The following is a 27,907-nucleotide window of genomic DNA, read 5'->3' on the forward strand; positions in this document are numbered from 1 at the left end:
TATAAATATAAATAAAGTGCTTGAAAATATCATTTCGAAGAGCATTAATAAGAGGAACCAATAGGATTCCTCCATAGGACGACGGTAGGCGGGACTTCCTGGTGGAAGTGTGTGTGTTATGTAGCTGTGCTGTGCGCTGTTTTTGAGGGCATTAGTGCTTGTTAGTTTGCAGTTAAGAGACCGTGTGTTAACAGAAATACTACGAGGACGCTGTAATCCGACTTTAACAGGAAAAGGTTTAATTCAGTGGTATAAACAGTACGTAAGGATTTGTGGGAGAATGCAGAGCTTAACAGCGATAAGATCGTTTGTTTTCCAGTATCCTAAAACTATTGCTGTGGTCACAGTCACAGGTAATGTATGCACTGAGACTCGATTTCTGTCTGGAAGAATGAATTTTGTGTTGAACGGAGAAAACAAGCGGCTCTTATAGTCTGTGTGCTCACTCACCTGCGCGCTAATGATTGATAATAACGTTACACTGTGCAGCCTGTGATGTTTCAGTTCATGACAGTTTACTTGGTTGTTAGTAGAATGAGGACTACATGCTTGTAAAATGACAATTGAACTTCCATTGATATTGTTTTTGGAAATAATGCATCATTAGTGCATACATACATATTTAATTACACAATATGAGTTTTAATTATAGTTATACAAATGGCTTATGCATTTACATGATTGCTATCATTGTTGTTTATGGTCACATGATGTAATTTTAACAGCTTTATATACTGTTTGTTATAAGTGTTGTTAACAGACAGAGGGGGGATGGATAGATTGATAGACAGATATATAGATTTATTTGACAGCAATAAATGGAAATATAAGACTGCAGTCACCCAGTCCTGACATACAATTACATTTTCAAGGATAAAACCACAATAAAGCTTAAATTTCCATTGTGGTCCTCTTAAGAAGGGGATTTAAAGTTAGGCAAGACGGAGTTAAAACACAGCACACGAAACAGACTTTCCACAGAGTTTTGGTAGATGTAGCCTACAAAGATGTGTTATGATCATGAAATCAATTGATTCATTTCTAGAGAGATAGTTTCATCGTTTTAATCTATGAAATTGATTATCAAAATAGTTGCTAGTAGTTGGAATTCAAACCCTTTAGGATACGAAGGCAGTGTTTGATTATGTATATTTGAAAATATTTTGGTACAAAATAAAAAGCTGCAGTCCTGTGACTAGTTTTCTCAGTTGTCTATGAACAGTGGAGAGGTATCATGCCCAGAGGAGGTTAATTTACTGTAACTGTGTGGACTTTCTTACAGGAGTGGGACTTTTTGGTGTTAAGAAATGGATGGCAGGTGGAGTGTGTCATAGCAAAGCCCAGCTGAATGGAAAGACCGTCCTGATCACTGGAGGCAACACTGGGATTGGCAAAGAAACCGCTGTTGACCTGGCGAGAAGGGGTTAGTGACTTATGTGGGTTTTACATTCTAGCCTTTAATTATCTCATTTCATTTGAAACATATGAGATTTGCTGCTGTGTTACAGGCGCGAGGGTCATTCTGGCCTGCAGAGACATGGACAGAGCTAATAAAGCTGCGGAGGATGTGAGGAAGAGGAGTGGAAATGAAAATGTTATTGTCAAAAAGTTGGACTTGGCATCTCTACAGTCAGTACGACAACTAGCCAAAGAGGTCCTAGCAAGTGAAGAGAGGCTGGATGTTCTCATCAATAACGCAGGTAGATGTATAAATCACAGACGGTGCACAGTGGTTACATTAACAGGTGGGAGATGTTAAACAATCATCCACTAATATTCTGACCTTTAGGTGTTATGAGCTGTCCAAAATGGCAGACGGAAGATGGCTTTGAAATGCAGTTTGGCGTGAACCACCTGGGCCACTTTCTTTTAACAAACTGCCTGTTGGATCTCATGAAGAAGTCGGCTCCGAGTCGCATCGTCAATGTCTCCAGTCTAGCTCATGAAAGAGGTGCAGTTTTTCTCTTTTTCTGTTTCACTTCAAGAGATGTCGATTTTCTCTCTCTCTCTCTCTCTCTCTCTCTCTCTCTCTCAGTAATGTCGTCCTTTCCTTTTCAGTTTAATATGATATGAAATAATGTGAATGAGGATGTACTGACTTCACTCAACAGGTCAGATCTATTTTGATGACATACACCAGGAGAAAGATTACCAGCCTTGGAAAAGCTATGGACAAAGTAAACTAGCTAATGTCCTCTTTACAAGGGAGCTGGCTAACAGGCTACAAGGTATTGAAACCTTTTATATCTCATCAGTATTTAAAAATGTGTGTGTCTAATGTGTACTTATTTTCAGATAACCACTTAGATTGTATGCTCTTGTGAATGAAGTAAATACATTGTGTCTTATGTCTTGTCATTTTGCAGACACCGGAGTAACGACATACAGCCTCCACCCTGGAATAATCCGGACTGAGCTCGGCCGACACTTCTGGCCCACAATGCCCCTGTGGAAGAGAGTTGTATATACGCCTCTCATGTTTCTTATCAAGTCTCCTACAGAAGGGGCTCAGACCACCATCTACTGCGCTGTGGAGGAAAGCCTGCAGAATGAAAGTGGACTCTACTACAGGTCAGTCATTGTAAATGAATAGACACGAGACAGCCACTTTCAATACAAATATTTCAATATCGTTACAATCATGGCCAGTTTAACTTGCTTGTGAGCCCCGGAGCAAAAATTAGGTGCTGGGTCCCTGTTAACCTCCGTTGCTCCCCTCTCTGTGCACTGTGTACAGTATGCTCATGCTTGAAAATTAGAATAGTGATAACAATTATGTTTTCGCCACTCGGGGGCAGCAGAACAAGGTGTAAACACGACATTGACACATTATCACCTTTGAATGTTGGTGGCAATGTGTTAGCAAACATTGCCTATTTTCCAGCAGGCACAGAGTACTATGAATATTCATGTTGAAAACATTGATCTAAAATAGATTAAAAGGCTCCTCAGAGCTGAGGGGGACAGCAGAGTTGGGTTATAACTATCTGTGGGTTTGCAACTACAAGCGACCCCTTTCACATTATGCATACAGCACTGTAGTCATTTGATATTAATATAAGAAATATAAGTATCAGTATAACTTTAAAAATATATTTTAGCACAGGGATTCTTTTCAAGACAGGGCGTCAAGATCAGGTAATAAAACAGGATTCAACTAAAGGCCCTCATCAAGCCAGTGGATGTTGTGCTTTAGTAGTGCATATTCCCATATTCCCAAACAAAATAACAATTAATAAAATTGCCACAAACTAATGGCCACACAGTGAACCTAGGGCTTTTGAAGCCAATGGTGATCACGGGGCAGTGGCTTACTTTGCCCGGCTGGTAATCCCGCCATGGCAAATGAGATATTTCCTTCCATTTCCCTGAACTCTGAACTGTAAACTGCTAGTGAATGACCGTTTGAGTGTTCATCGTCTTTTTTTACGCACACATTTTAATCTCTGCTGTTTATAAATCTAAGAAAAGGTTCTTAATGGAGTGAATAAATACAAGATATTGAATGATTATGCTGACAGTGGTATATTTTCCTCCTAATAGACAGGAAAATATGTCAATATGTTGCTTATCATCTGAATTACCATCATTATCTTGGAGAAATTAAAGTATTACTGTATTGTAAGTTACCTTGTGATTCCCATCCTTATTCATCTTTGTATCCTTAATAAATCAGTGCAGTAGGAACAGATCAAGTCACGTGTTTAACACTCAATTCTATACTGATTACAGCGACTGCGCCCCTAAAACAGCGGCCCCTCAGGGTCTAGATGATGAAGCTGCCAAGAAGCTGTGGGATCTGAGTGCCTCTATGGTTGGTCTGACATAATCACAGTGACATTGATGATGATCGTCACCATCATCACAGTACCGATGGACTGCCAAGTGGCCTGAGGAAGGACTGGTGCTCTTTCTAATGAGCATCTGTGTGGCTACTATCAGCTGAGCTCCTACTTAATGTGACAAACGAGTAAACAAAACAGAAAACACAAGAAATTCACAAGTGATAGACATTTATTCAGAATATACAACAAACTACTTGCAAAAATACTATGGATTCAATAATGATTTTTCTTATACAGAAGCAATGCTTCACAGGTAAGTTACATGGAAGCTGTATGATCTTTAGTTTTTGATTGCCATTAGCGTGAAATGACATTTTAATTGACAGGTTTCACCAATGTCTGTGTTGACCTAAGGGCTCCAATGTCATTCAATGTTACTTGAAATCATCACATAAGATTTACATGTGCTTTGCAAGTTTTTGTTACACTGTTAATAGCAACACTTTCAGTTTTTTTTTTCTTCCTGGGCAATAAAGTGCTGTTATACATAAAGCCCATAATTTTACCTGTTTCTTAAGGCATATTTTTCATTCATTCACATCACGAGTCTTCATTTTGTTCCACGAGACCAACAATATTGAAATAAAACACATTTTGGTTACATCATCATGAATTAAAAATGCTCCTAATACATTAAATGTATTTGTCCACTCTTTTTTTTTTTTTTTTTGTAGGTTTCTTTATCTTGAAGGCACTTTGTACAAATTTGCTACAAACAGTCAAATTTCATCTTACTCAAAGCTACATCTCAGACAAGTGCATCACATTTTTCTTTTCCAAAGAAAGCCCATTAATGGTGCTAATTACATATGCACAAAGTGCACCCAAGTGGCCTGCTGGCTACAAATGGACCCTGTATGTTCCCTACACATTACATTGTCATGTAAGAGAGCTAGTTCAGAGGAATAGTACCATGTCTTGGCAATTACATTCAAAACCGTAATACATAATCAGCAGATGTTGTGAAGAAAATATAATAATCCTCAAGGTTGGGAGTAACACAGGGAGGAAATCTATCTATATTGCTCAGTTTCAATATATATATATATATATATATATATATTTCATAAATTCTACATTATTCCACATCTAGATGGCTATGAGTCTACACAGCTGAACCTATGGATGTACTTCCTGACAATTTATGGTGATGACATTTCTTCTCCCACACTATGTGCTGCATAAACACCATCACTAACTAATGAGCCAGCTCTTCGAAATCCGAAAGCTGCTTCATCTGCTCCACTTGCATAGAGTGCCTTCTCACAAGTTTCTTCTTGGACTTGAGGCCGCCTCTCTTTGGTGTGTTTGGTGCTACTGGAGCTATAGATCTAATACCTGTGGCCAGAGGTGAGGAGGGCTTGCTACTAGCCCCGATATCAGGAATGGGAGGGTTCGGGTTGATGTTGAGAGGGGGCAGGTGGCCGGGCCTGGTGTGGGAGATGTGGTCCAGCAGCAGCGTGCCTGAGCCTCTCCTCTCCAGGAGGCCAGGTGCGCGCCTGTGTGCTGTGCTGGGAGAGGACGGGCTGGCATTGCTGTCCAGAGATTCTCTGGAGCTGGTCAGCATCGCTAGCGGAGAAGTGTTTAGTTTCCTTCGCTCCACTGGGATCTTAGGAGAGTCCAACATGGCTGAGTCTGAATAGAGCTGTGAGTCTGAGTCATAGTGATCGTTCCCCAGACGTCTCCTATGCATTGTGTCTCTCAGACTGACGAGTCCACTGCTGCAGCTGCTGCTGCTGTCCTGCTCGGTGGGCACAGTACTGCGCCGTGCCAGCGGCTGGTGCTGGCCCAGAGATCTCTCGTATGATGCTTTGGACGTTGGAGGAACTGATAGTGAGGTTGTCATTTTGCAGGGTTGTTCACCAACCAGTGGGAATAAGCTGTCCTTCCCATCCACACTGTTCTGTTGAGATAAAGCTGACTTCTTACTCAGGGAGAGTCCGTTCACCCCTGTGACAACATCCTCATCAGAGCTGGCTTTCTTACTCTCCTCATGGGCGGCGGCTGCAGCCAGGACTGAGGGAGCAATCAGCCCCCAAGGCTCTGACTGCAGCCTCTTCAGCTGAGGCAAACGTGCACGTTTGGGGTTTGCAGGCCGGCGTGTTGGAGACGTGGGCCCGTTGGCGAGCTTTGAAGCTGAACTAGAGGTTTTCAGCTTCGTCTGGAAACTGAAGACTGTGTTTTGTTGCTCTTGCTCAGGTTTGGGAGATGCAGTAACATCAATATCAGACGGAGAGGTGCAGTACAATGGGGAGGACCTCTCATCCAGCTCTGGTGATGGGGGGACATTTAGGTACTGTTTTGTAGTTTTAGTGCCGGATGGTGACTTGTCTGTGGTGATTATGATGACCTCCTTGCCTTTAGCTTTGCATGCATCCAAGAGCAGTTTTAGTGTCTCCTTATCATCTGCATTGATTGCGTAGACCAGGGCTGAGGCTCCGCTCCTGTCCTCCAGACTGGGATCAGCTCCATTGCTCAGCAGGTGATCCACCACCTCGTGCCCAGCCTTGTGGATGCAGGCGTGCATCAGAGCTGTCCTACCTGCTTTGTCCTGTATGTTGGGGTCTGCCTGGTTGTCCAGCAAATACTTCACCAGCTTTGACTTGCTGACGCTCTGCTGGTCAGTGTGTGTGGACATGCAGGCCACTATGAGTGGCGTCTCTCCACGTTCATTGCTCTCGTTGATGTAGGCACCTCCTTCCAACAGGAGCCTGGTGAGTCTCAAGCGTCTGAGCCACACCGCCTTCAGGAGTGAGTTTCCATCTGTCCGCAGCTCCAGTATATCTGCCATCTCCCAGCCAATCACAGATCTTCTCAGTGTTGAACTTACAGCTCACAGCCCTTTAAACAAACCATTGCAGTAGTTCAGCTAACATTGCAAAACCTTTCAAGATTTAAGACTCTTATTGTTTGTTCCTCTAATGTTTTGCTAAATCATCACCACCAGCAGGTGGCAGTCTGTTACAACTCAAAGGTTATGGATATAACTTACTATTACAGATTTCTGATATAGGAAATATAACCTTTATATAATCATTCACATGAAGGTAAGGTCTAAAAAATGTAGTTTTCCAAAATGGAAACTGATCATGCCCAAAAATCATGACCATGCAGGAGACAGCATGGTAACAGCACCTGTTAGATTCGCAAATACTGATGGATGATCAGGTGGTGGTATTTGGATTTCAAAAATCCAAGTTCGTTATCTCTGTCAAGACAGCAGCTTGCTTGTGTCTTTTTCCATCATATTTATGGAGGCGACGAAGGACGTCGAACAGAAGCAGCCACCAGCCTATAAGTGCGCAAAAACACTAGCCTTGTACATCTTTTGCTATCAGAACAAACATATGAGATTGCGCGTCAACATGTTTTGATGTCTAGAATTAAAATAGTGACAATTAAAAGCGTCTGTTTAGACAGGCGACATTAAATAACCGCACAATGTGAGGTGTAAGAGTCGCTGTCCATGGTTCTCATTTTGGATAACTTGGCGACAAGAGACGCGCTCCATTACAGATCATTGGGTTGGTCTCTGATTCTCCGTTAAATCCTGTGTTTGAAATTGTGTTAATAATGTAAATATTAATGTGCCTTATATATATATATATATATATATATATATATATATATATATATGTAGTCTAACATTACCCATAGATCTGATGTTATGTAAAATGTAATAGGTTCATCTGTTTGAGATGGAGAAAGCAGCGACGCAAATTAATATAGTATAATAAAAAGACATAAAGTTGAATTAATTAACCTTATAATAATTTCGCAGAGCATCTCAGTGCTAATTCTCTTACCTGGTCAGAGGAGAGCTTTTCCATGCTCAAAGTACCCGGTGCTTTGTCATGTAAGAGGGAAGAAATCGGGGGAAATGAATGATTAAAAAAAAGAAGAGAAAGTTTGTGGCAGTTCTTCTTCGCTATGTCCCTATTTTTCAGCCTTGACTGTTGCCATCGACACGTCCTAGTTTAGGTGACAGGGCGCCGTACCTCTCTGGCACCATAGCACATGAGCTGTGTGGCTTTTGTTACGGAGGCGCACTACATCAGTCCAATGGGGAGTATTCCTTTCACTGCGCACTCAAGGATCACAACCTGGAGATGCTGCGGGTTATAAATAACTTACTTTCTTGCTTGTTGAATGAAACGTGTATTCTCTTGACGTCAGAGTCGACCAAAATAAATTGTGTCTGATGAAAAAAACCTCTGTCCTGATCTTCGTGTCTGCAGGACACAAACAAAACGACTGTTTCCTCCCAAAGACATGTAAGTGCTGTGCGTGTGTGTATTTTAGTTTGATTATTTCAAAAAGGGCAATTTGTAAATGAAAGCAATTGAGACACTGTTGGACCCATGATGGAAATGAGGGAATAACTATTTTGCCGGGTCTACTGGTTATGCTGCTTTTTAAAAAAAAAGCAATTGTGAATCCATGCCTCAGATAGTGAGTCTGTGCTATAAATATGATTTAATCTTTCTGCAGTGTGGAACATCAGTGCCAGCTGTTAGAATAAAGACAGCCTTCCTAAAGGGCACAGTGAAGACAATTCAGCTGTTAAATATGACAAAGGAATCTGTTCTGGGTGACCATCACTCTGCTTCTTGCAGGAAATGCCATTCATGGGCTTCCTCTCACATTAAAATCAGAAATCATATTTTACAAGCAGTGATTATTTCCTTAACATAACATCAATTAATAATGTGATTTATGCAAATCTCCATCCAGTTGTGTCTCTGATTGGTTCATCGCTCAATAAATAGAGATAGAGCAAAATATTTCACACACACACACACACACACACACACACACTATATATATATATTTACTGCACAATTAAAGAGGCCAAAACTTGTAGCAGCCATCACAGCTATACAGCCTAATAGGGACATTTCTATTTTTAGGTTGCTATGAGACAGCACAGAAGCAGTTTCTAATGAGAACAGTGATGTTCTCAGCCCAGCAAGGAACAGGTAAATCAGACACATAACATTCCAACGAGGATGGCGAGGCTTTTATGGCATTTACTCGATTTGTTTTTTTTCTTTTTTTTGATGATGGTGTTTTTTTCACTTGTACAAGTAAGCCACCACCACCATGTTCAATCATTAGTCCTCTGACCCCTGCTCTTTTCCTCTGAGACTGGGACTAATCACTTTATGACCCATCCGACTTGATGTCTCAGGACTCAGTCGTCAATTCTGGCAGTGATTTCTCACCTGTGATTGCCTTCTCAGCCCCCTGAGACATGTTGTTTACGAGGCTCCTGAAGAAGGTGATTTTATAAAACGGCACTTACTGTATTCACCAAGTCAAAAGAATGTGTCCCTCCCATTCAAGAGACATGGTAATAGAAATGTCTGTGCAAAAATCTGGTCAAATATGAATAAAAACGTGTTATATCTTGAGGAGTGCAGCTCTTATTGTGAGTATCAAACAACCTGAAGGAACCTTTGACATAAGCCCCCAAATTCATAGCTTTTATTCTAAGAACTGGTTGTCTCAATGCTTTTTAGCACAGAAAATCTCTAAAGTGCAACTGTTATTTAGATGGTTTGTAAAATTTAAATTTTTATGCACTTGATGGGGAATGATCTGTATCACTGACAGACCTGCTGTCCAGGGACATGATGGACCAGCGACCAGAACAAGGCCAAAGCTCACTGGTTTAGACACATTCATTAGCACGCAGAGCCACAAGAACGTCAGCAGTCCTCATACAGCGTGATCTTTGCCCCAACGATGCTGTCGTCGGCGGTATATTAAAGGGAAAATAAATAATGAAAGTAGAGAGAATAAGCGCTGTCACCCCTGGGAGCACTTTCCATTTTCAGATATCTTACATCGCAGCTGCTGCCCCCCCCCTTCTAAATATAACCTTTTCTTCCATCTGCATTGTGAGATTTTTACTCAACAGACTACAGTAGCTCTGAGAGTCTTTATATATCCTGCCAAATTACATGTAAAAGTTTTCAATTTTTGGAGTCTGATCAGCAACAGAAAACATGATGTCTGGCCTTAATCCCCAGCCAATGTCAATGCTTCAAGAAAAAAGAAAGGAAATAGAAATGGTTTCAAGTAAAATGAAAATGGAAATGAGCTCAAAATTAATATATGAAACCTGGAATTGATTATCCAGGTATAGACCCTGAATTGACCACCTTAAAATCGTATGTTGATTAAATGTCTGGCTTCACTGAGTTATCAGAGGGCTGAGGGAATTTCAACAATGACGTCAGCAAACCAAAATTTTGTACGGATGTCACAGTTTTTGTATTTTTAGAGTAGAACTTTCAATCCCATGCCACTCGCATATATCTGACTCTCAAAGTCCCTTATTAGATTCAAATATGAATGTATTGCACATTCTCCTCTTCAGGATAACCAGGGCTATGTGAAAATGAACAAATATTTGATGTGAATAATTGTATTTAAGATAATAATAACAAACAATCTCAAAAACCTTTCTGACTTCAAAGTCAAGGGTCAGAACCTAGCATGTGAACAAAATCTCCAAAGGTAACAAAATCCACCTACCAGAACATCTAAGGCTCACTAATCAACACGTTGTATTGCCTTTAATAATCCGTACAAAAACCTTTGTGCTAAGCTAAATTAGCTGGCTGCTGGCTGTAGCTTCATACTGTATCTATCGTACAGACACACAAGTGGTATCAATCTTCTCATCAAAGTCCTGGCAAGAAACCAAATAAGTGCATTTCCCAAAATGTCAAACATTTCCTTTAAAGAATTGAATAATGAAGTACACAATAACATTTTCTCTGATGTGCACTAGTTAAGATTGAAAAACTGTTTGCATTTGAATTTGAATTGAGCCTAGAAGCATCTCTGCGGTCCTGTAGAGCTGCTGTCATACAGACGAATGTTTGATATTGTGAATACAGAAAAATCCACACAAGCTGTTTTTTATACAATTAACTCATAAGGGAGATCTTATTTTTCATCCTGCCCATCTTTCCCATCTTGACAGCCTATTTGCATCTCGACACAGAAGTTGATTTTACCAGAGCGTATATATCTTGTGTTGTTGCTGTGCTGTTTGTGTTTCTTCCTCTGTGCTGGTTGTCTCTTTAAAGACTGAGTTTGACATTCTCATGGCATTTGGTGTCTCTGCGATTGTATCAAGCGAACGCGTGGGCTGTGACAGCGATGAACTAGCACGAAACCTGTTGCAGCTTTGCACTGGACTGCTCCATGCCTCCCTCCTACCTCGGCAGATTTAGGAAAATGCCTCCAGTGCAGCTTTAAAACCTGCCACCCCTCACGTATGCTGCAAGTGTTTTTTTATTTATTTTTTTCCTCATCCACTCATGATTATGTCCCGTGAAGTATAACACATTTTCAGACACTTTGATCTTTTCATATTGAGAAGTGCTACTTTCTCATACTTGAAATCTTGAAATGGTTCCACTCCTCCTCTGCCTCCTTCTCCTTCATCACTCCTTCTGTTCTTTCACATCTCGCAGTGCAAACCAACACCTGCCCTTCTGGTGAGCAGTAATTTAGTGGAGCATTATTCAAGAGCATTATTCAAGAGCATTATACAGGCAACAATTTTGCCTGGTGATCATTGTGTATGTCGGCTGTATCCTAGGAGATTGGTGCATATCTAATAAGGAGTTTGTTACTCATTTTGCAGAGTGGGCACTTTGATGTCCTCCGTGTTGAATTTTCTGTTTTAGCTCAACATCCCCCTAATGAAGCAGAGGGTTTGAAGCTTCAGAATTGGTTGCTTATCAACTCTACACCCCACTTATTAAGAGTTGTTGTGGAGCCTTTAATTGGATATTGGAAGCGTCTTAATGGCCTGTCAGTAATCAAGTGGTCAAGATATATCCACAGATGACAGTATTGTTAACATCATTAAGAATTTTACCGTCAATATCCAAAGTGAACAGTCACGCACTCCCACTTTCTTCTTCGTGCATCATGATCGTGTTTCCCAATTCTCTAAATCGACAAGTGTTTTCGACAATTCATCTTGTGTAGTTTCGGGCAGAGTTAGAGATTCTGTACAGCCGCCTCACTAACTACAGAAGTAATTAGAACTAAATTGATGTTTTGGTAGGATCTGTCACACCTCTGTTCACTCCACCAAATCAAAAGCTTACCAATGCGTCTGCCCCCCCATCAGGCGGAGAGCTGAAACTCTCCCTGCTATCAAATAAGTTATCTAATGAAACACCACAGAGGAAATACACAACCGTCAATATGCGTCCAGGGATGCTTGTCTCGGTGTGGAGATTACTGGGCTTTGAACACCGTTTGGTTGAAACCTTTTAATAACTGCATGTATAGTGTTTTATTAGTTACAGATTTGTAGAATCAAGTAAAACATGTTGATGTGGCTTTAAAGAAATGTGAGTGCAAGCAGTGTTTTGCGCTGTGAATTCATCACAGCCTCTGTCAGAGCTGTATCTGTCAGAAGTTCGGGTCTGTTCGGAGTATGTGGGTACATCAGTGTGGATGAGTGGATGTTCTGACAGTGAGTTAGAGAACTTCACTCTGCTCGCGGTTCACACCCCTGAGACTGTGACGTCTTTGACACTATGAGGCACTCTGACCAAAATACACCTCCTCTGCAGCACAAGGTGGGGAAAGAGCTTTTTCTGTGTCTGTTGTTGGTGACGTCAAATCATTCCTGTCCATCCTTGAGGATGTCAGGGCTCATCTGCAGAATCCAACATGACAGGACCGAACAGGATCAGCCTGGCCTCTGCAAAATGAGTCCTCCCGAGGTGACAGAACTAACAATAGATCTGAAGCTTCATAAACATGGCTGCAAGGCAGGATACCTGCTACCTATTAATTTAATACTGAATCATGCTCCACTGGGTGCATCCATAATTAATCACTGAGCAACTGAATCAAACTACAGTAGGCTGAACTTAACATCTCTTTTTATATCTTCTCTAATAGATTTAAGTAAGTGTTTAATCATCCACAATCCTGCTCCAGCAATAAAAGGCTGGTGAATGGAGCTTTTGTTTAGAGAGCTGATTGTTCTTCACGTTCCCGATAAGAAAACGTAGCAAGTGGAAGACGGTACAAGTGTGCTGCAGCTGGGTCTGATCAGCTGTGTTAGGAGGTGGGAAGAGCTGGCAGGTACCAGAGGACAAACACAAGTCAGTAATTATTGCTGGGTGCTAAAAGAAAGGAGCTGTGAGACAATGAAAGCTATCACACTGAATGCATTCCAACTCCTCAGAGATGAACCGCTGTTACACACACTTTCTGGTTTCCTCTTGCATCCAGTTTGAGACTGAAATGCTGTAGAGTTGTTAAGCTAAATTCTCTGTGAGGCTGTGATGAGCAAAATGCTAATGTTCATATACTAAAATATTCACAATGTTAACATGCTGATGTTCAGCAGGTTTCCCATGTTCACCATCTTAATATAGCATGTTAACATGCTATCATTTGATATTTAGCATTAAACACAAAGGGCAGCTGAGCCTGATGGGAATGCCATTAGTTTTGCAGGTATTTTGTCAAAAACCAATGTATTGAACAGACCGAGGTTATTACAATTCATCAACATGAATGTTCATGAATGTACAAATCCATCCATTTTACTCAAAACCCTAAATGTCAACCTCATGGTGTCGCTAGAGGAAACATCAAGGGATCACCAAAGTTAGTAGGATTCATTGTCTGGGAACCATGAATGTTTTTACCAAAATGGGTGCCAATCCATCCAGTAGTGAAAGTGAAAATTTGACCTGCTTGTGGCACTAGATGAAAAGTCAAGGGCTCCCCAAGGTGAGTAGAATTTATCCTTTGGGGACCATTAATGTCTGTACAAAATTTCATGTCAATCTATTAGTTGTTGAGATAATCTAGTCTGGGCACAAAGTGGTGGACCAATTGACCGACTCTGCCATCCCTATGGCAGGTAGAAATGTCCAGATTGATGGTATTACATCACCATTCAGTCAATCATAGTGATGTCAATAAGCAGTTGATCTGAACTGACCTAAAGGAAGGTTACCTCATCTTTAAGATGTTTTTGTTTTATGTCAAATGACTGCTTGAACTGGCAAACCAGACATCTTAAAGAGCAACAAATCAGCATCCTGGTGTTTAAAGTATAGTATCACCTGCGTATCTCTCACGTACTCTCTTACTCTCTAAATCTGAGCGGTTTAGCTGACACAATTGGCTGAGCTGCCTGTGTTTGTGTCCTGCTGTTTGCGCACACAGACCAGGCAGGATTTGTATCAGAGTTTACAACAGGAGGTAGTGCGTGTGAGGGCTCTCTCTGCTTGAATCACAACTCGCCCCGTTTTTAAACCCTTTTCCTGTCTGATTTCAATTCAAAACAGGCATGACAATAATACACCACCACGGTGATCTGGCTGCTAGCCTGTTGGCAAAACTACTTCGTGTGAGGAAGATAATAGGCATAATTAAAAAACACAGCGCTCGGTTACAGGGAAGGAAAATTCATCTACATCCTGGTTCCCTGTACGCTCATGAGGCCCACAGCACTGAGATCCCTGCTAGTGTTCCCCTGGGCCAGGAGCTCTCATACCTGACTGAGCAGATCGAGATAAGAACCAGTTATCTTTGCCTCACAGCACTCCACATCCCAGAGGGAGATCACCTCTCTAAGTAGACGCAGCAGCCTGGGATTCAATCAAACCAGAATAGTACCATTTACTCTGTGTCATTCTAACTTCCATCTACAGTCACTTTAAAAGCATGAGCTCACCGAGATGTCATCAACTGTTAGTAATCACGGAAGAGGGTTTTGAATAAGAGTGCCTGCTTTTAGAGCTTAAATCCTATTTCTGCCCAAATGAGCTGTAGGGAAGATATACAGTATTAAAATAGATGCAGCTTTGTTTTTGAGGTCACTCTTTTAGCCAGACACTTTGAGTCCTTATTCAGGAGGTCAACAGGTGCACATGAAGCAGCGATGCGTGCAGCAAGAGAGCAGGTAGACTTGCTGTAAAGAAAACAACACAACGTTTCAAATTTTAAGTATTTATGACTAAATAAGCAACATTCAAAGTTAATATTTTTTAAAACTTTAACTCTCAAAAACTCAGCTAATCTTCTTTATCGAGTCGTGTGATCACACTTGATTGACAGTGCTGGAAACACAAGCAAACAAGCCCACAACTGTCAACAGATTTTGATACAAATGTTGCTGATTGGTACACGGAAATACGTGACATCACCTTTTTCCAACTTCACCCCGCCCACTTTAAACCAGTGAGAGAAGCAAGGACAAAACACAAACCTCAGAAATCTCTCATGTACAATAACAAAAACTGGTTGAACTTTAGCTGAAATGTTTGTGTTCATCCAAGACTCCATCGCTCATAGTAAGAGGCTTTTAGAGAAAATAGTTTTTCAAGGCCTTTAAGCTTGATGTATAAATACATTCTTGAATAGTGATGAGATATACAACTTTGCTTCACTTTAAAGCCCTAATTGATGTAATTTGACAGAAAAAATCTAAATGACCACATAGCTGACAAATGACAAAACTGCTATACAGAGAAGTAAAAAAAAACAATCAAATTAAAAAACATATTTGTATTAAATTCTGTGAAACATGAAAGTCACAATACGCAGAATATGAAATCATTAAGACACAACAACCTTCATGCAGACACAACACAAGCAGCCTGATGCCAAATTAATCACATGAAGTACCACACTGAAATCTCTGTAACTCATTGCTGCTTTAGCCTGGCTTCACAATTAAAGCTACATGAATTGATTTTCTTTTGGCTACTCGTGGAATGAATGATGAACATTAACATCACCTTATCAGGTAGTTGATGAATGCGTTAGCAAACAGTTGCTTATTTACACATCCAGCAAACACGGAGTAACATTATCATTCATTTGGAGTCGTGTTTCCACCTGATGAATTTAAGTCCAATATTCAGTCTCCTTTTAGCTGTTTTTGGTCTCCGCCAACTCCTGAGAAAAATAAAATATCTTCGACTGTATGCTACAGTGAAAAACAACAAACCACAACCAAAACAATGATCCAAAATAGGGATCATTAGAACTGATGGGAACTCTTTCACATTACACAGTCATTTGATCCTTTGTTAATATAAAAAAAAATTGATTTGTGCAGCTTTAAGTTTTTTTTTTAAATGATTCAGTCTTTGAGCAGACGGAGGATGAACTGGTGTAGGCCCTTTTTTATTACACTGGGCTCTCCCAGCATTTGTGTGAAGAGGAGTCAGTTTAATTTGGCTCTAAAGTCAGTGTGACAGAGCTCCAGTTGGCACATTTTGAGAACAATATCTTGTGTGGTAGGATGACGGCATTGGGTCTTGGTTTGAAAGGTTTTCAAAGGTACAGATAAAGACTTCCTATCAGCTCGGTATAGAGTTAAACCAGGGCACTGCCTCATTTTGCAGGGTCACGCGAGGAAAGGGTTGGATCAACCTCATCTTCGCCTTGACCTCAAAATTGGCTTCAAGGGTTCCTGTTCGGAGGCATTTTTCTCAAAATGATGTTCCTCTTCTGGGGTTACCGAGATTATTTATATTTCAGTTTTATTTATTTTACCATTACATTCCTGATGATGCATTCAATTCTAATTTAAAACTTTATAACAGGGTCTTATTCTCAAGGATTCCCGATCATCTTTTCCTTTTAAGCCACATTTCTTATGACACACATCCTGAGGATTTGGAGACACCCCGAGTGCTGCTTGGATGTTTTCCATGGCTCGATTGTGTCAGTATCACAATGTGGTGACTCATGTTCATCATCTTCTCTCCTCCTAATACGAGGTTTGAAGACTGTGGCAGAAATTGTGTGTGTCAATATCTGTATTAGTGTAAAAATACATAAAATATATTATATTCGGTTACTTGGATGTCTTGGAAACAAACATAATTCTTTCTACTGATTGTCATATAATTTGTCTTCTCTGGCAACACTTTAGCTGTCCTCAGACTCAACCTGCGAGGCTGCTCTCTATTCAGTGGGACGCACTGAATGCTGAATGGAGTGGGAACCTGATTTCATTAGCACTGATCAAAGGGTTCATCGTGCATTTCATTGTCCACGTGTGCCTTGACAAAATGGTCACAAAGCAAAAACCGTGGCGGCTGTGATAACACGGCAACATATTTGATCCGCACAAGAGGACAATAAGTTGTGTCTCCTAGGAAATGATGCAGCAGTTAAAGCGTTATTGAACACAGAAGATACAGTAATTTATTTAGACCTCACATCACACCACACAGCTGTCACAAACACAAGCACAAGCATGCACACGTCAACTTATGAACTTCATCAAGGCCTTGTCTTTGCACAGTTATGACTGGTCTGGGTGCAGCTCTCTAAAGAACGCAGGCTCAGGAATACTCACTCATCTGTGCTCAAAGCCAGCTGTGGTTGTCTTTGCACCCAGATTGGTAAGTAGAGTTTTGGGAGGAAGATTTTGGGTCATCACTGTGAAATCAATTACACGCTCTGCAGTTGCACTGCGACAGCACAGCTCCAAACCTGCGATTTATCACATGCTACTTGCTCTACATCGGTGCTGCTGCAGATCTTGTATCTATTCTCTGCTGCTGTGACTATTACACTTCATACATCAGGATTTTGGAAACATTAGCAAACGTTAATTCAAGTTTTACTGTGCCGCTGCCTGGTTGTGAGCTAAAAATCTGCTGCACCTCCACAGTCATGAGGGGATGTGGCTGGTTCTGTGTTTTACAGTGTCACTGTTGATACAGGCACAGATGGAGGGGATGTGCCCTAAATAAATATGTAAGTAGCCATGCTGAGTTCCTGGTCCTCCTGCTGCTCCCACTGATGCCATTGATCTAATTGCTCTTTTAAAGCCCAAATGCCTCAACTGAAACGTTCCCAGTGTAAACTTGTCAGCAAGTGTGATTGTGTGCTGCTCATTCTGTGATCATCCCATTCATGTTCACAACTCTTCTCTCCTGCACACACACAATGGATGTATTTCATACTTACATTTTATTTGAATAGTTATGTCTATAACAACAAAAGAACAACAAGGCACCATGACATCTATCACAAATATTATATATTACGCCCAGTAAGTTTTTATGCAGCGCTACAAAACTTGCGTATGAGTATCCATGACTGTTGACGCATACAATAAGAAGAAAAGGGGGAATGAAATTTCAAAGCTGAAAGAGGCAAACCAACAACCAAGTTTATTATTCCAACAAATATACTATCTTGTCCATCTGCTGTCCAAGCTGCGGGTCATCTTGGACAATGTCTCACATCCTCTCCATGATGTACTGGTCAGACACAAGAGCACCTTCAGTGGGAGACTCATTCCCCCCAAATGTACAATGGAGCGCCACAGGAAATCATTCCTGCCTGTGGCCATCAAACTGTTCAACTCCTCCCGCTGAGTGTCAGATACTCAGAATAAACAGACTGAAAATCTGGACCTACTTCACCTGTCATATACTACCTCATTATTTATTCTTTAAATGTCAGTGCAATACATATATGTACAGTATATTCATACGCAACAGTGCAATACATACATATATACATACATATACATTTTTTATTTTTTATATCTCTTTTTGTACATACTCTCATTTCTAAATGTATGCTACTTTCTACTCTTGAATGGGAGCAGTGGTACTGTATAATTTCCCCCTGGGGATCAATAAAGTATTTCTGATTCTGATTCTGATTACAAAAGTCCTAAAAGAAAACTCCAAAGTTGGGTGTATTCAGGCTGACATGTCCATGTGAACCTTGTTCCTCGATTAAACACTCTGCAAAAGAGTTTTACGTAGTGAACAATATCACCAAAACAGCGTGCTTTTGCCCACTGACCCCTAAGATGCCGGATACATACAACAGATTTCCTCCAAAGTAAACAATAAGGTTCCCTATAACATCTTCTGAACACAGAGGAGCAAATAATGAACGTTTCACACCAGCATGAGTAACACCAACAAGAGGAATGTCTTGGTGTATTTTTAGGGATGATTAATGTGATTCCCTATCCAGGACAGCCGACTGGAGAGCGCAATCCATAAGGGACTGTGGATGGAACTGAATGGGGTCATCTAAAAGAGAAATAAACAAAAACAACCGGTGAATGTGCAGACACAGCAGTGCACTTTTACCTGCTTCTATAACTTTTTTTGTCTGTTCATATACTTTAAATTTGAGGGTTTCATTTCAAACATCTCCATAATCAGTTTTTGTAATTAATGCTGCGTAATGTCATTTTTCTTAAACCTGCAATAGCTGATTGATAACTAACAACTGTGAAGATGTTCTGTCTATTCTGTCCCACAAACTACTAGTTTTCCTCCGCATGTGACCAAATGTAAACAACATTTTGGTGCACCTATTTGAATTGTTATACCTTAAATTACTGTACAGTAGATCACAAGTTAAAATGTAAATCTGGAACAAAAAAAAGTTACTCTTACCCTCCCAAATAAGTCAAACTTTACATTAATACCTGATATTGTGTTTAAATAATGCATTTTGTGTCCAGGGTTTTGCTGTAAAAGAGTAATCAAGATTTTTGTTTTTATAATTTCACATGCACAATACAGGATTTAACATCCTACTGTACCTTTATCTCTACATTGACGCTTTGTGCAACTGACATTTGACAACAGAGATATGATTGACTTTTGGTGTGAGGACATTTAAAAATGAAGATAAGACATTGGATTTGAAGCGTTCAAGGCACTCCGCTGTTGTTGTTGAGCACACATTGTTAGTAGAGGTTTGGCTCGATCAATGTGATCAACCATGCACAGCCAGGTGTGTGGAGAAGCTCAGCGAGGCACAGGGACAGTGTTTATAAATAAACCAAATAAAGGACGGTGTCGTCAGTGACCCTTGAGATGTGGCTTTGGAAGGGGTGGAAAGGCAGACGTTTATCCTGAAGAAACTAATAAAGCACTGTCTGTCAGCTGGGAGGTGAGTCAGCCCAGAATAGCATCATTAGAGAGAAGCAGCGCTCTGATCATGTCTCTGAGGGGAGATGACCACCATGCTGCACCACACATCCAGCCGAGACCACCGAGCAGGCTCATAACACAATCTGTTCCTGCAAACAGCAGCTCTGCAGCACATGCAGGCTCTAAAATAGACAAACATGCATGGTTTTACAGTTAATTGTCATGGTGATGATGTCTAAAATAGAAAAAAAAAATCATTCATCTTATCAGGCATCTTTTGTTGGATAATGATGTGTTAGCTTGCCAAAGCTGTCATTACACCTCTCTCACACAAATAGTCATCTAAAGACCCTTTACACGAGGGTATTGTTCAACTGTTCAAATGTGACAGTTGGCAAATACACAGAAGATTGCTGCACTTCAAAAGTCCAACATTATTGTTTCCTAGAATTGAGAATACAACATGTTCTTAACCATCATTGATCTAGTCCAAGCACGCTTCCATATACCAATTCCAGGTTTCTTGTTCGTGTTGGTCACAACGTCCAAATTGGATTAAATTAACTTTCAGAGGTTATTTTTTTATAACTTATGTGAACTCAACATTTGTGCTTTAAAGTGTTTTCCTTAAAGGAATAGTTCGGAAATTTGCTAATTTACTTTCTTGCCGAGAGTTATATTAGAGGATTGATACCACTCTCATGTCTGTCTGTACGGTCAATATAAAGCTACAGCCAGCAACCGGTTAGCTTAGCTTAGCCTATAGACTGGAAGCAGGAGAAAACAGCTAGCCTCGCTCTTTCCAAAAGCCATTTCACTCTGCTTCCAGTCTTTATGCTAAGCTAAGCTAATCTCCTGCTAGGTTGCGCTTCAGACATGTGTTGATCTGCTTATTTAACTCTTGATGAGAAAATGATCATGCGTGTTTCCCAAAATGCTTAACATTTCTTAACAAATCATACGGCTTTAATGATGGTGACATTTCTCTCACAGTTAAACGTACACTATGAACCTGGCTTTATTCACACTGTCTGCATAAGTGTGCTTTTTGGTTTGCTGTGCAAGGCTGCAGTTTCTTCCAAATATCAGGCATTCTTCCAGCATTCTTCAAGTGCTGATACATTTTCCAGAGCTGATGAGAGTCAGAAAAACTGCATGCTACTGCAGATATTAGGTACAAAGAAAAAGGTATTGAGGACATGAAGATCTACTTTAGGCTCTTCCACATTGCTGAGCTGTCCTTGAATGAGTTGAATGAGTTTACAGTGCTGTTGTGTGGATTTGGAAGGATAAAGAAAGCAAATTAGCAAATTTCTGAACTATTCCTTTAAGGAAAACACTTTGTGTAATTTCCCCCCGGGGATCAATAAAGTATTTCTGATTCTGATTCTGATAAAGTGAGGTCAAGCAGGAGTAAAAGTCATACATTAGAAGTAAAGCTGAACACATTTTTGACGAGCTGCATCAGTCTTGATTGTTTTAAGGAGACATGATAGAAGATGCTGTGATGTTTTACTGTTTATTTATAGGCTGGTTAATGTTTAAAAGGGAGGGAGGAGCTGATCCAGTCTTGTGCTGACACTCTTCCCACAGAGCTACTTCACACCCAAATATGACATCAAATGATGAGACTCTTGTTGCTGGAGGTACAGCTGGTATCACCCAGATTAGCTTGTTTCTGATGAAATAAAGCATGAAGGTCTGCACAGGGAAATGGGTTTCTGAGATTATTAACATTTACAGCACTGTAAAATGTTCAGGTAAAATCGACTGGGTGATATACAGTATATGAGGGGACATTTTGGAGGATGTAGTTTGTGATGCTGTTGAATTATATTGTGTTATACAGAGAAGTTTTTCTATTTCTTTGTCTACCCCATTTATATCAATGAGGGTAGGAAAAATAGCCTCAAAATGTATTGTTCCAGTTAACTAAATGTGGTTAGCTTAAGGTGGCTAATGTATGTTAACTTGCTGCATAATGCTCTGCAGCCGATATTACTGGGCACGTTCACTGACTTTATTACACTTCTTTCTTTTTACAATCACATTATGTTTTACCATGATATCCCATAATTGTCACAGCTGTTCAGCAGGAGTTACATAGTCTCACTTAAAATGTATGAGTTGCTTTTTGCTTATTATCACAGACACACACTGGTTACACTGGTGAAATAAGTGACATTGGTGACACTTTTGTCACGTGTGTCTGGGTTGAAACTGTCTATGTTACAGCTTGAAAAAGCTTTTAAGAAAATTGTGCCTCCTTTTTGCTATATTTGAATGGACTATTTGTTTCCCTGTCCTGTGTATGTCATAAGTAGTTGAAAAGGTCAGTTGATTCCTGCTTTTGGTTTGTGAAAGGTCAATGAGGTGAATGGCAAAGACCATGCGTCATGGAGGGGAGGCTCTTTGGTCCCTTACCCTCACTTAGACTGTCTAAGAAAACACAATGGAGTGAAGGTTTGAAAAAATAAATAGATATATAGCAAATGTGAGGAAAAGCTGAAATAGCTGTTATATTCATTCCCCTGCTTGTGTGGTGGCTCATCTTTGGGTGCAAATTTGCCTTCCTTGCCTTGTTATAGTTTACTGGTTGGTGGCAAACAGGCCTATGAAATAAGAACATTTGGCAAAAAATATGCTCGTGTATGGCAGCACATCTCTTATTAGCACTTTGCCAGACTTCCTGTCAAAGCTGACGCGTAGAGGCATGAAGATGTCACTGGCAGACTGCTCACAAGCCACCTTCCCAGGTCTTGTCAGCATCCTTTGGCGTATGAAGGAGGGGAAAAAAATGCAAACCCAGTGTCACAGAGCAGCTGGGGACCACTTGGGACCTCCAAAACTCAATTTGCTAGAGGAAAATAACTTTAACAAGGTACAAAATTTAATATTCTGTCTTGAGTTACAAGGCTTTCCAATGATGATTCAACTGAATTAATTAATGCGTTCATTCCTGTATATCTTGTGAGTATCCTTGTCATTGGAGATATACACAAAGGAAAGGCATTCTAAATCAACCCTGTTTTGTTTTTTTTAATTGTTGTCGTAGAGTCGCAGCCCTGCAGCCTCATCTTCAGTGTCATAGATTCCTCCTGTGAGTAAAACTCTGACGTATGAGCTCACAGCAATTAGTGGCAGCAGTCGCTTTGCCACGTGTCAAGCCATAGTAACCGCTGAGCTCCATACCAAGCAGATGGATACAAACCAGTCCCAACAGGCACCAGTGCTGCTCTCCAAAAATTAATTGCTGGGCTCCTTCTGCGGGTGTCCTGAACCCACCCCGGTATTGTTTCAATGGGATCTGTCATTCAGCCTGTCCTCCGTGGTTGGCTGGTGTTTTCGGATGATGCAGGTCTGAAAGGGGGCTGGTTTCGTGGCACGGCGTCTGAGGCAGTGGATGCCTGGGTAAACATTTAGCACATGGCAACAGATGGTGGTGGGGAGCTCCAAGCATCAGTGGGTGGTCCGCTGTTAGATGATGGGGATGTGTTACCCACTCAATTTAAGGTGTGCTTCATATCTCCCATCTTTTCCTCCTTAAAAAAAAAAAAAAATCCTGAGCAGGCCATTTTTCATCTCTTCTATATCCTGGACATAATCACACCTCATTAACTGTTCTATATTCTGACTGGTGTGGAGTTGCCATCCATTCAAAAGGACGTCATGTGTCACGATGTGGTGACGGCTGATTTTGAAGAGCGTGTCAAAATAAATTAGCCGCAGATATTAATAGGACGCGGAGATCATATCACAAAATTATAGCCAAATCTATGGTGATATGCAATGCCCTTTCTGCTTCCAGAGAAGCACACCAACCCATCTTCCTGCGCCTCTGTCTTTTTATTGTGTCGTCATGGTGATGGGTTTTCGTCTTTGTGTCTAATTAAAGAGGGAGCTTTAGATGTATTGACTATCTCAGATCACAGAACACCTTTCTTCCGATACCTTTCTTCGTGTCGTCATCAAACGGTCAATCTTTAATTAGAAACGTGCACATGCGGCCACAAACAACAGACAGAATACGTGTAGATAGACACCAGCAGTCGTAGAAAAAGAGATGGCTGTTGCACTGTTATTTAGTTAAACTGTTATTATCGTTGATTTGCTTACGCTTTGAGAGAAGATCCTTCCTTCTGTGATGAACACGTTTACAAATAAACTCTGCGTGACCTTTTGCTGACAGACACTGGTGTCAGTTAACAAGTTTGTTTTTAGAAACATACGTCTCTGGAAGTGCGAGAATCACAAATTTATCCCAGAGCAATCAAAAATCAAGTTCTTAATTAAAACACATAGTTTCCATAGTTACCAGGAGAACAGGAAAGGATGAGCTAAAGCTTTCCAATTTCAACATGGCTTTTCACGTCATGTTTTCCGCGGCTCCTATCAGAGGGAACGTTATGTAACACGAGACTGTTGATCATGACGGTGACGTTTAGGGACGGCATCACCTTTTCAAAGTTCAGCTCCTTCATTAACTGCTTTTTAACAACTCAGACTGTGTCTTTACTGAGACGCTTGGTAACCAAACAGTGCAAGGTGCCATAAAAGAGGAAGGCTCTTGTTCAAAGATGAGAGAAATGCAACAGTTATTGTTATGCAAATATAAACACAGTCATAATTGCCTCTAAACTATTATAGATAATGGCAGCATGGTGGCAGTGGAGCCAAAAGAAAGACTTCAAAGCAGCATCATTGTTTTGTGTCATTGCATTATCTTTAAATAAAGTCAGGCATCTTTGTCCTCCTGGAAAGGGGTGTTACAATTTAATATTTCCCTCCACTTACTCACAAACAGTGCTGCACTGAAAAATAATTCCCAAACATTTTAGATGTTTTTTTCCAAGCTGCACATAATATCCCACTGGCCTTGTCGTAAATATGATTATAAGAGCTATTCTTAGAAAATGCAAAAGCTATGGCTTGTTCCTTCAAAGATTTTACAAACAAATCAGGCCAAACAAAGCTGGAGGGTCCTTTCCTTGACAGGTGAGGATGCTTAAAGCACAGATTAATAATCCCTGTTCCACGGATCAACTTCAGGGGACATTGGTTGACCTTGCATATCTGACATGATTGATGGTCATTGTATTAGATCTGGCTAATCTAAATTGATTGCATTCGCTCTTCTTGGGGGTGTCATTATAGGAGCTTTGGGTGCATCATTGGTGTGTCCTGTGTGTGCACAACATCCACTCCACCTGTATCTGACAACCAGCGAGCTGCTCTGCAAAAGTAATGGAACAATACCCTCTTGTGTCGACACATGCAGCTGCAGTCTCTTGTGTTTCTGCACAGTATGTTTTTCTTTATATTGTTAATCCCATTTCACTTTTTTTTTTCACATTCACAAATACATCCCACCAAAGCACAAAAGCATAAAAGAAATTGTTTGATTGATAAAAATGTTGCAAGAAAAGTTTCAGGAAAGACCACCAACATGACATTGAGCCTGATTGAGAGGTTAAATGACTCTATTTGTGTCTTTCATGTAGAGAAAATATCATGAGACTGAGTAATTCCTCACGTTTAGCTGGTGATGCTAACACATAAAATATGTGTTGGAAAGCCCTCAAGACAGAAGGATTTCTTCAAGCCCATATTATGAGACACGTGATGCACAAATATGTCCCATTTTGATTTTATTGCCACAGCATATTGAATCAGATTAATCAAGAGAAAAGTTAGGGCAGTTAAAACGATGGTCCACCTCATATTTATTGAAAAAAGCACAGAAAATACAAAACAAATATGTTGCAGCTACAATTTGTCTTCATGATGTCTGAAAAAAGTTGGTGAAAACTTTCTTCTTCTGTCCGCAGAGAAGTGTTTTGGATATGAACTGTGTGAGGTGGTGAATACAGGACTAGATTCGTTTCAACGTTTGCAAACCCGCATTTTGCAACAAACAAGCGCCTGAGACCAGGATGTGCTAGGAATCCATGATTTTTGTATTTGTTCCTTACACTGGGCAGGGCTCCAGAGGTCCTTTTACAGGACACATTAGGTGACAGGACGGCAGTCTGTAATATTTTCATGTTTACCTGAAAACATGTCTGATAAACTGGGTGGTTTGACAATATGCCACCACACACAAAACTTTACACAAGATTACACCTGATGAACTGTAATGATCACTGTGCTTGGATTTAAATACGGTAGTTAATTGATTGAAATTCTTTATTCGAGTATGTATATTGGCAAATTTTCTCTTGAAGAAAAATGTTCATTAAACAAAGATGTCCAAAAATGAAGAAAACCACCAGCTGATCAAAAATAACACACTATTAAAACAAATATACCAATGCCGTATGTAGACTTTAAGAAGCGTACAAGCTTCCGTCAGGTGAAAACCTCGAGCCTGCAAAATGCCAAATTCAATAAACACAGTCTTGTTTTTGCCTCAATGTTTAAGAAATGGGACAAATTTTTAACTGGTTTGATATCCATAAATGCGGTTGACGTTTTCCTAAAACAAAGAGAATGGTAAAATACTTCAACAGAGCTTAAAGCAAGAATTTAATCAAATATTAGATGTACGAGGTTTTTGTATCACAGCAATGATATGGTACAATGATATGAGAGATGAGGGGTAAAAGAGAGCCAGACAAAGGTGGCCAAATTAAGTCGATCATTGATCATTTTTAAGATTAAAAGTGAAACTTGAGATGGTTACTGGCTGGCTGTCCTAATGACCCAGACACTGGTTCATATTGTGGCAGCATATTGTGTCCAGTTATCAGTGATGGAAAGTGTCAGACACATACCCTTATCAGTTCTCCGTCCAACAAACATTTGATAGATAGCTGGGCTGGAAAAGTGATAAGGAGATGTGCTCGACAACATTATAACCTGAACAGCATTTTGAAATAAAGCAACAGAGAAAAAAATAAAATAAACTGACCTCAGCAAAGGTCATAGAAAAACAACACGTTTTCAAAAATTCTCACTTAGTCTTCATGGTATCACCACGAAATGGTCGTCCAAAAAGGCTTATGGAAGTTTTTTTGTCCACAGTTTAACGCTGATGAACACAAATGTCCTCAGAGGAAGCTGTTCGCTGCATCACTTCAACATCGTCCAGCTGCAGTCTCTGTCCACTCGCGTTAGCACAGCTCAGTGTCCATGTAGCATTCACCTGCATCCAACAGGCTAAGTAACTTTGAGGACACGTCCCATGAGCAGTTTTATGTCCCTCTGGCTCCACCTCATCCCTGGAGCTGTCCTGTCTCTCACTGGTTGAAAGTGAGCACTGAGATTATCTCCTCACTCCATGGTCTGTCTTTTGTCAAGTCATTGTGCTACAAGGGGACTGACTTTGTCCCAGGAAAGGATGATAATAGCAATAACCTCATTACACTTCGTGAGAGCAGTGTTACAAAGTGCTTTGCAGTAAAACAGCAAAAGGGATAAAGCAGGAAAAGAAACAAATTATTAAAGAATTATTAAAGAATTATTCAAAAATGAAATAAAAATCCAAATAAAAGATCAAATGAGATAATTACAACATCCACTAATTACAATCTGTTCAGAAAAAGCCATTAAAGGTTATTAAAAATGTTCTTTCAGCTCAAGAACCTGTTAGCTTTTCTTTCTTCCTGAACAGCTGCAAAGAATTTGATAACATTCACACCCACGTTACAGCTACATTTATATGTAGCGGTAGTCACTTTATAATCTGAAACTCTGGATGCAGTGTGGACAAAACATTAATCCATTCATCCCAACATGTCAGTGTCCTGATTTCATGATTGTTCCCAAATTCTTCATGATAATTTTATTATTATGAGATAATAATTCTAGTTTCTGTAATAATATTTGTAGAAACTACAGGGAACCTGTGAGGGAGCTTGATCTGATCAAGTTTAAATCCAGATTGCTTTACCTCCGACTAATAATTAGGTTCATTATTCAAAATCTCAAAAGCAGACAGTTAAGCACTTCATCTGTGATTTAGACATCAGAACACATCAGTTATCTCCTGTCTTTTAAAAAGGAGCCAAACGTTGCTTTTTTGTGTGTCAGTGTATCACAAGAAACTATCCCATTTTTAGGAATAGACTCTTTAAAGTTTGGTGGTCACTTGTCATTGCAACACAGCCTTTTAAGTGGGAA

General features: G+C 40.3%; 2 protein-coding genes across 2 annotated transcripts; one reads left to right on the top strand and one right to left on the bottom strand.

Moving 5' to 3' along the window:
• The first annotated feature begins 234 nt into the window (after positions 1 to 234).
• LOC139286788 (retinol dehydrogenase 13-like) lies at positions 235 to 4,427 on the top strand. The gene is made up of 7 exons (XM_070907704.1): positions 235 to 353; positions 1,283 to 1,423; positions 1,509 to 1,700; positions 1,790 to 1,951; positions 2,112 to 2,228; positions 2,367 to 2,571; positions 3,733 to 4,427. The coding sequence occupies exons 1-7, from the start codon at positions 281 to 283 to the stop codon at positions 3,827 to 3,829; spliced, it is 987 nt and encodes a 328-aa protein (XP_070763805.1). The 5' UTR covers positions 235 to 280; the 3' UTR covers positions 3,830 to 4,427.
• A 616-nt stretch (positions 4,428 to 5,043) lies between these two features.
• ankrd34c (ankyrin repeat domain 34C) lies at positions 5,044 to 6,636 on the bottom strand. Its single transcript, XM_070907702.1, has one exon. The coding sequence runs from the start codon at positions 6,634 to 6,636 to the stop codon at positions 5,044 to 5,046; it is 1,593 nt and encodes a 530-aa protein (XP_070763803.1).
• Positions 6,637 to 27,907: the final 21,271 nt, after the last annotated feature.

The sequence above is a fragment of the Enoplosus armatus genome, chromosome 6 (assembly GCF_043641665.1).
Source record: "Enoplosus armatus isolate fEnoArm2 chromosome 6, fEnoArm2.hap1, whole genome shotgun sequence".
Taxonomy (NCBI): Eukaryota; Metazoa; Chordata; class Actinopteri; order Centrarchiformes; family Enoplosidae; genus Enoplosus; species Enoplosus armatus.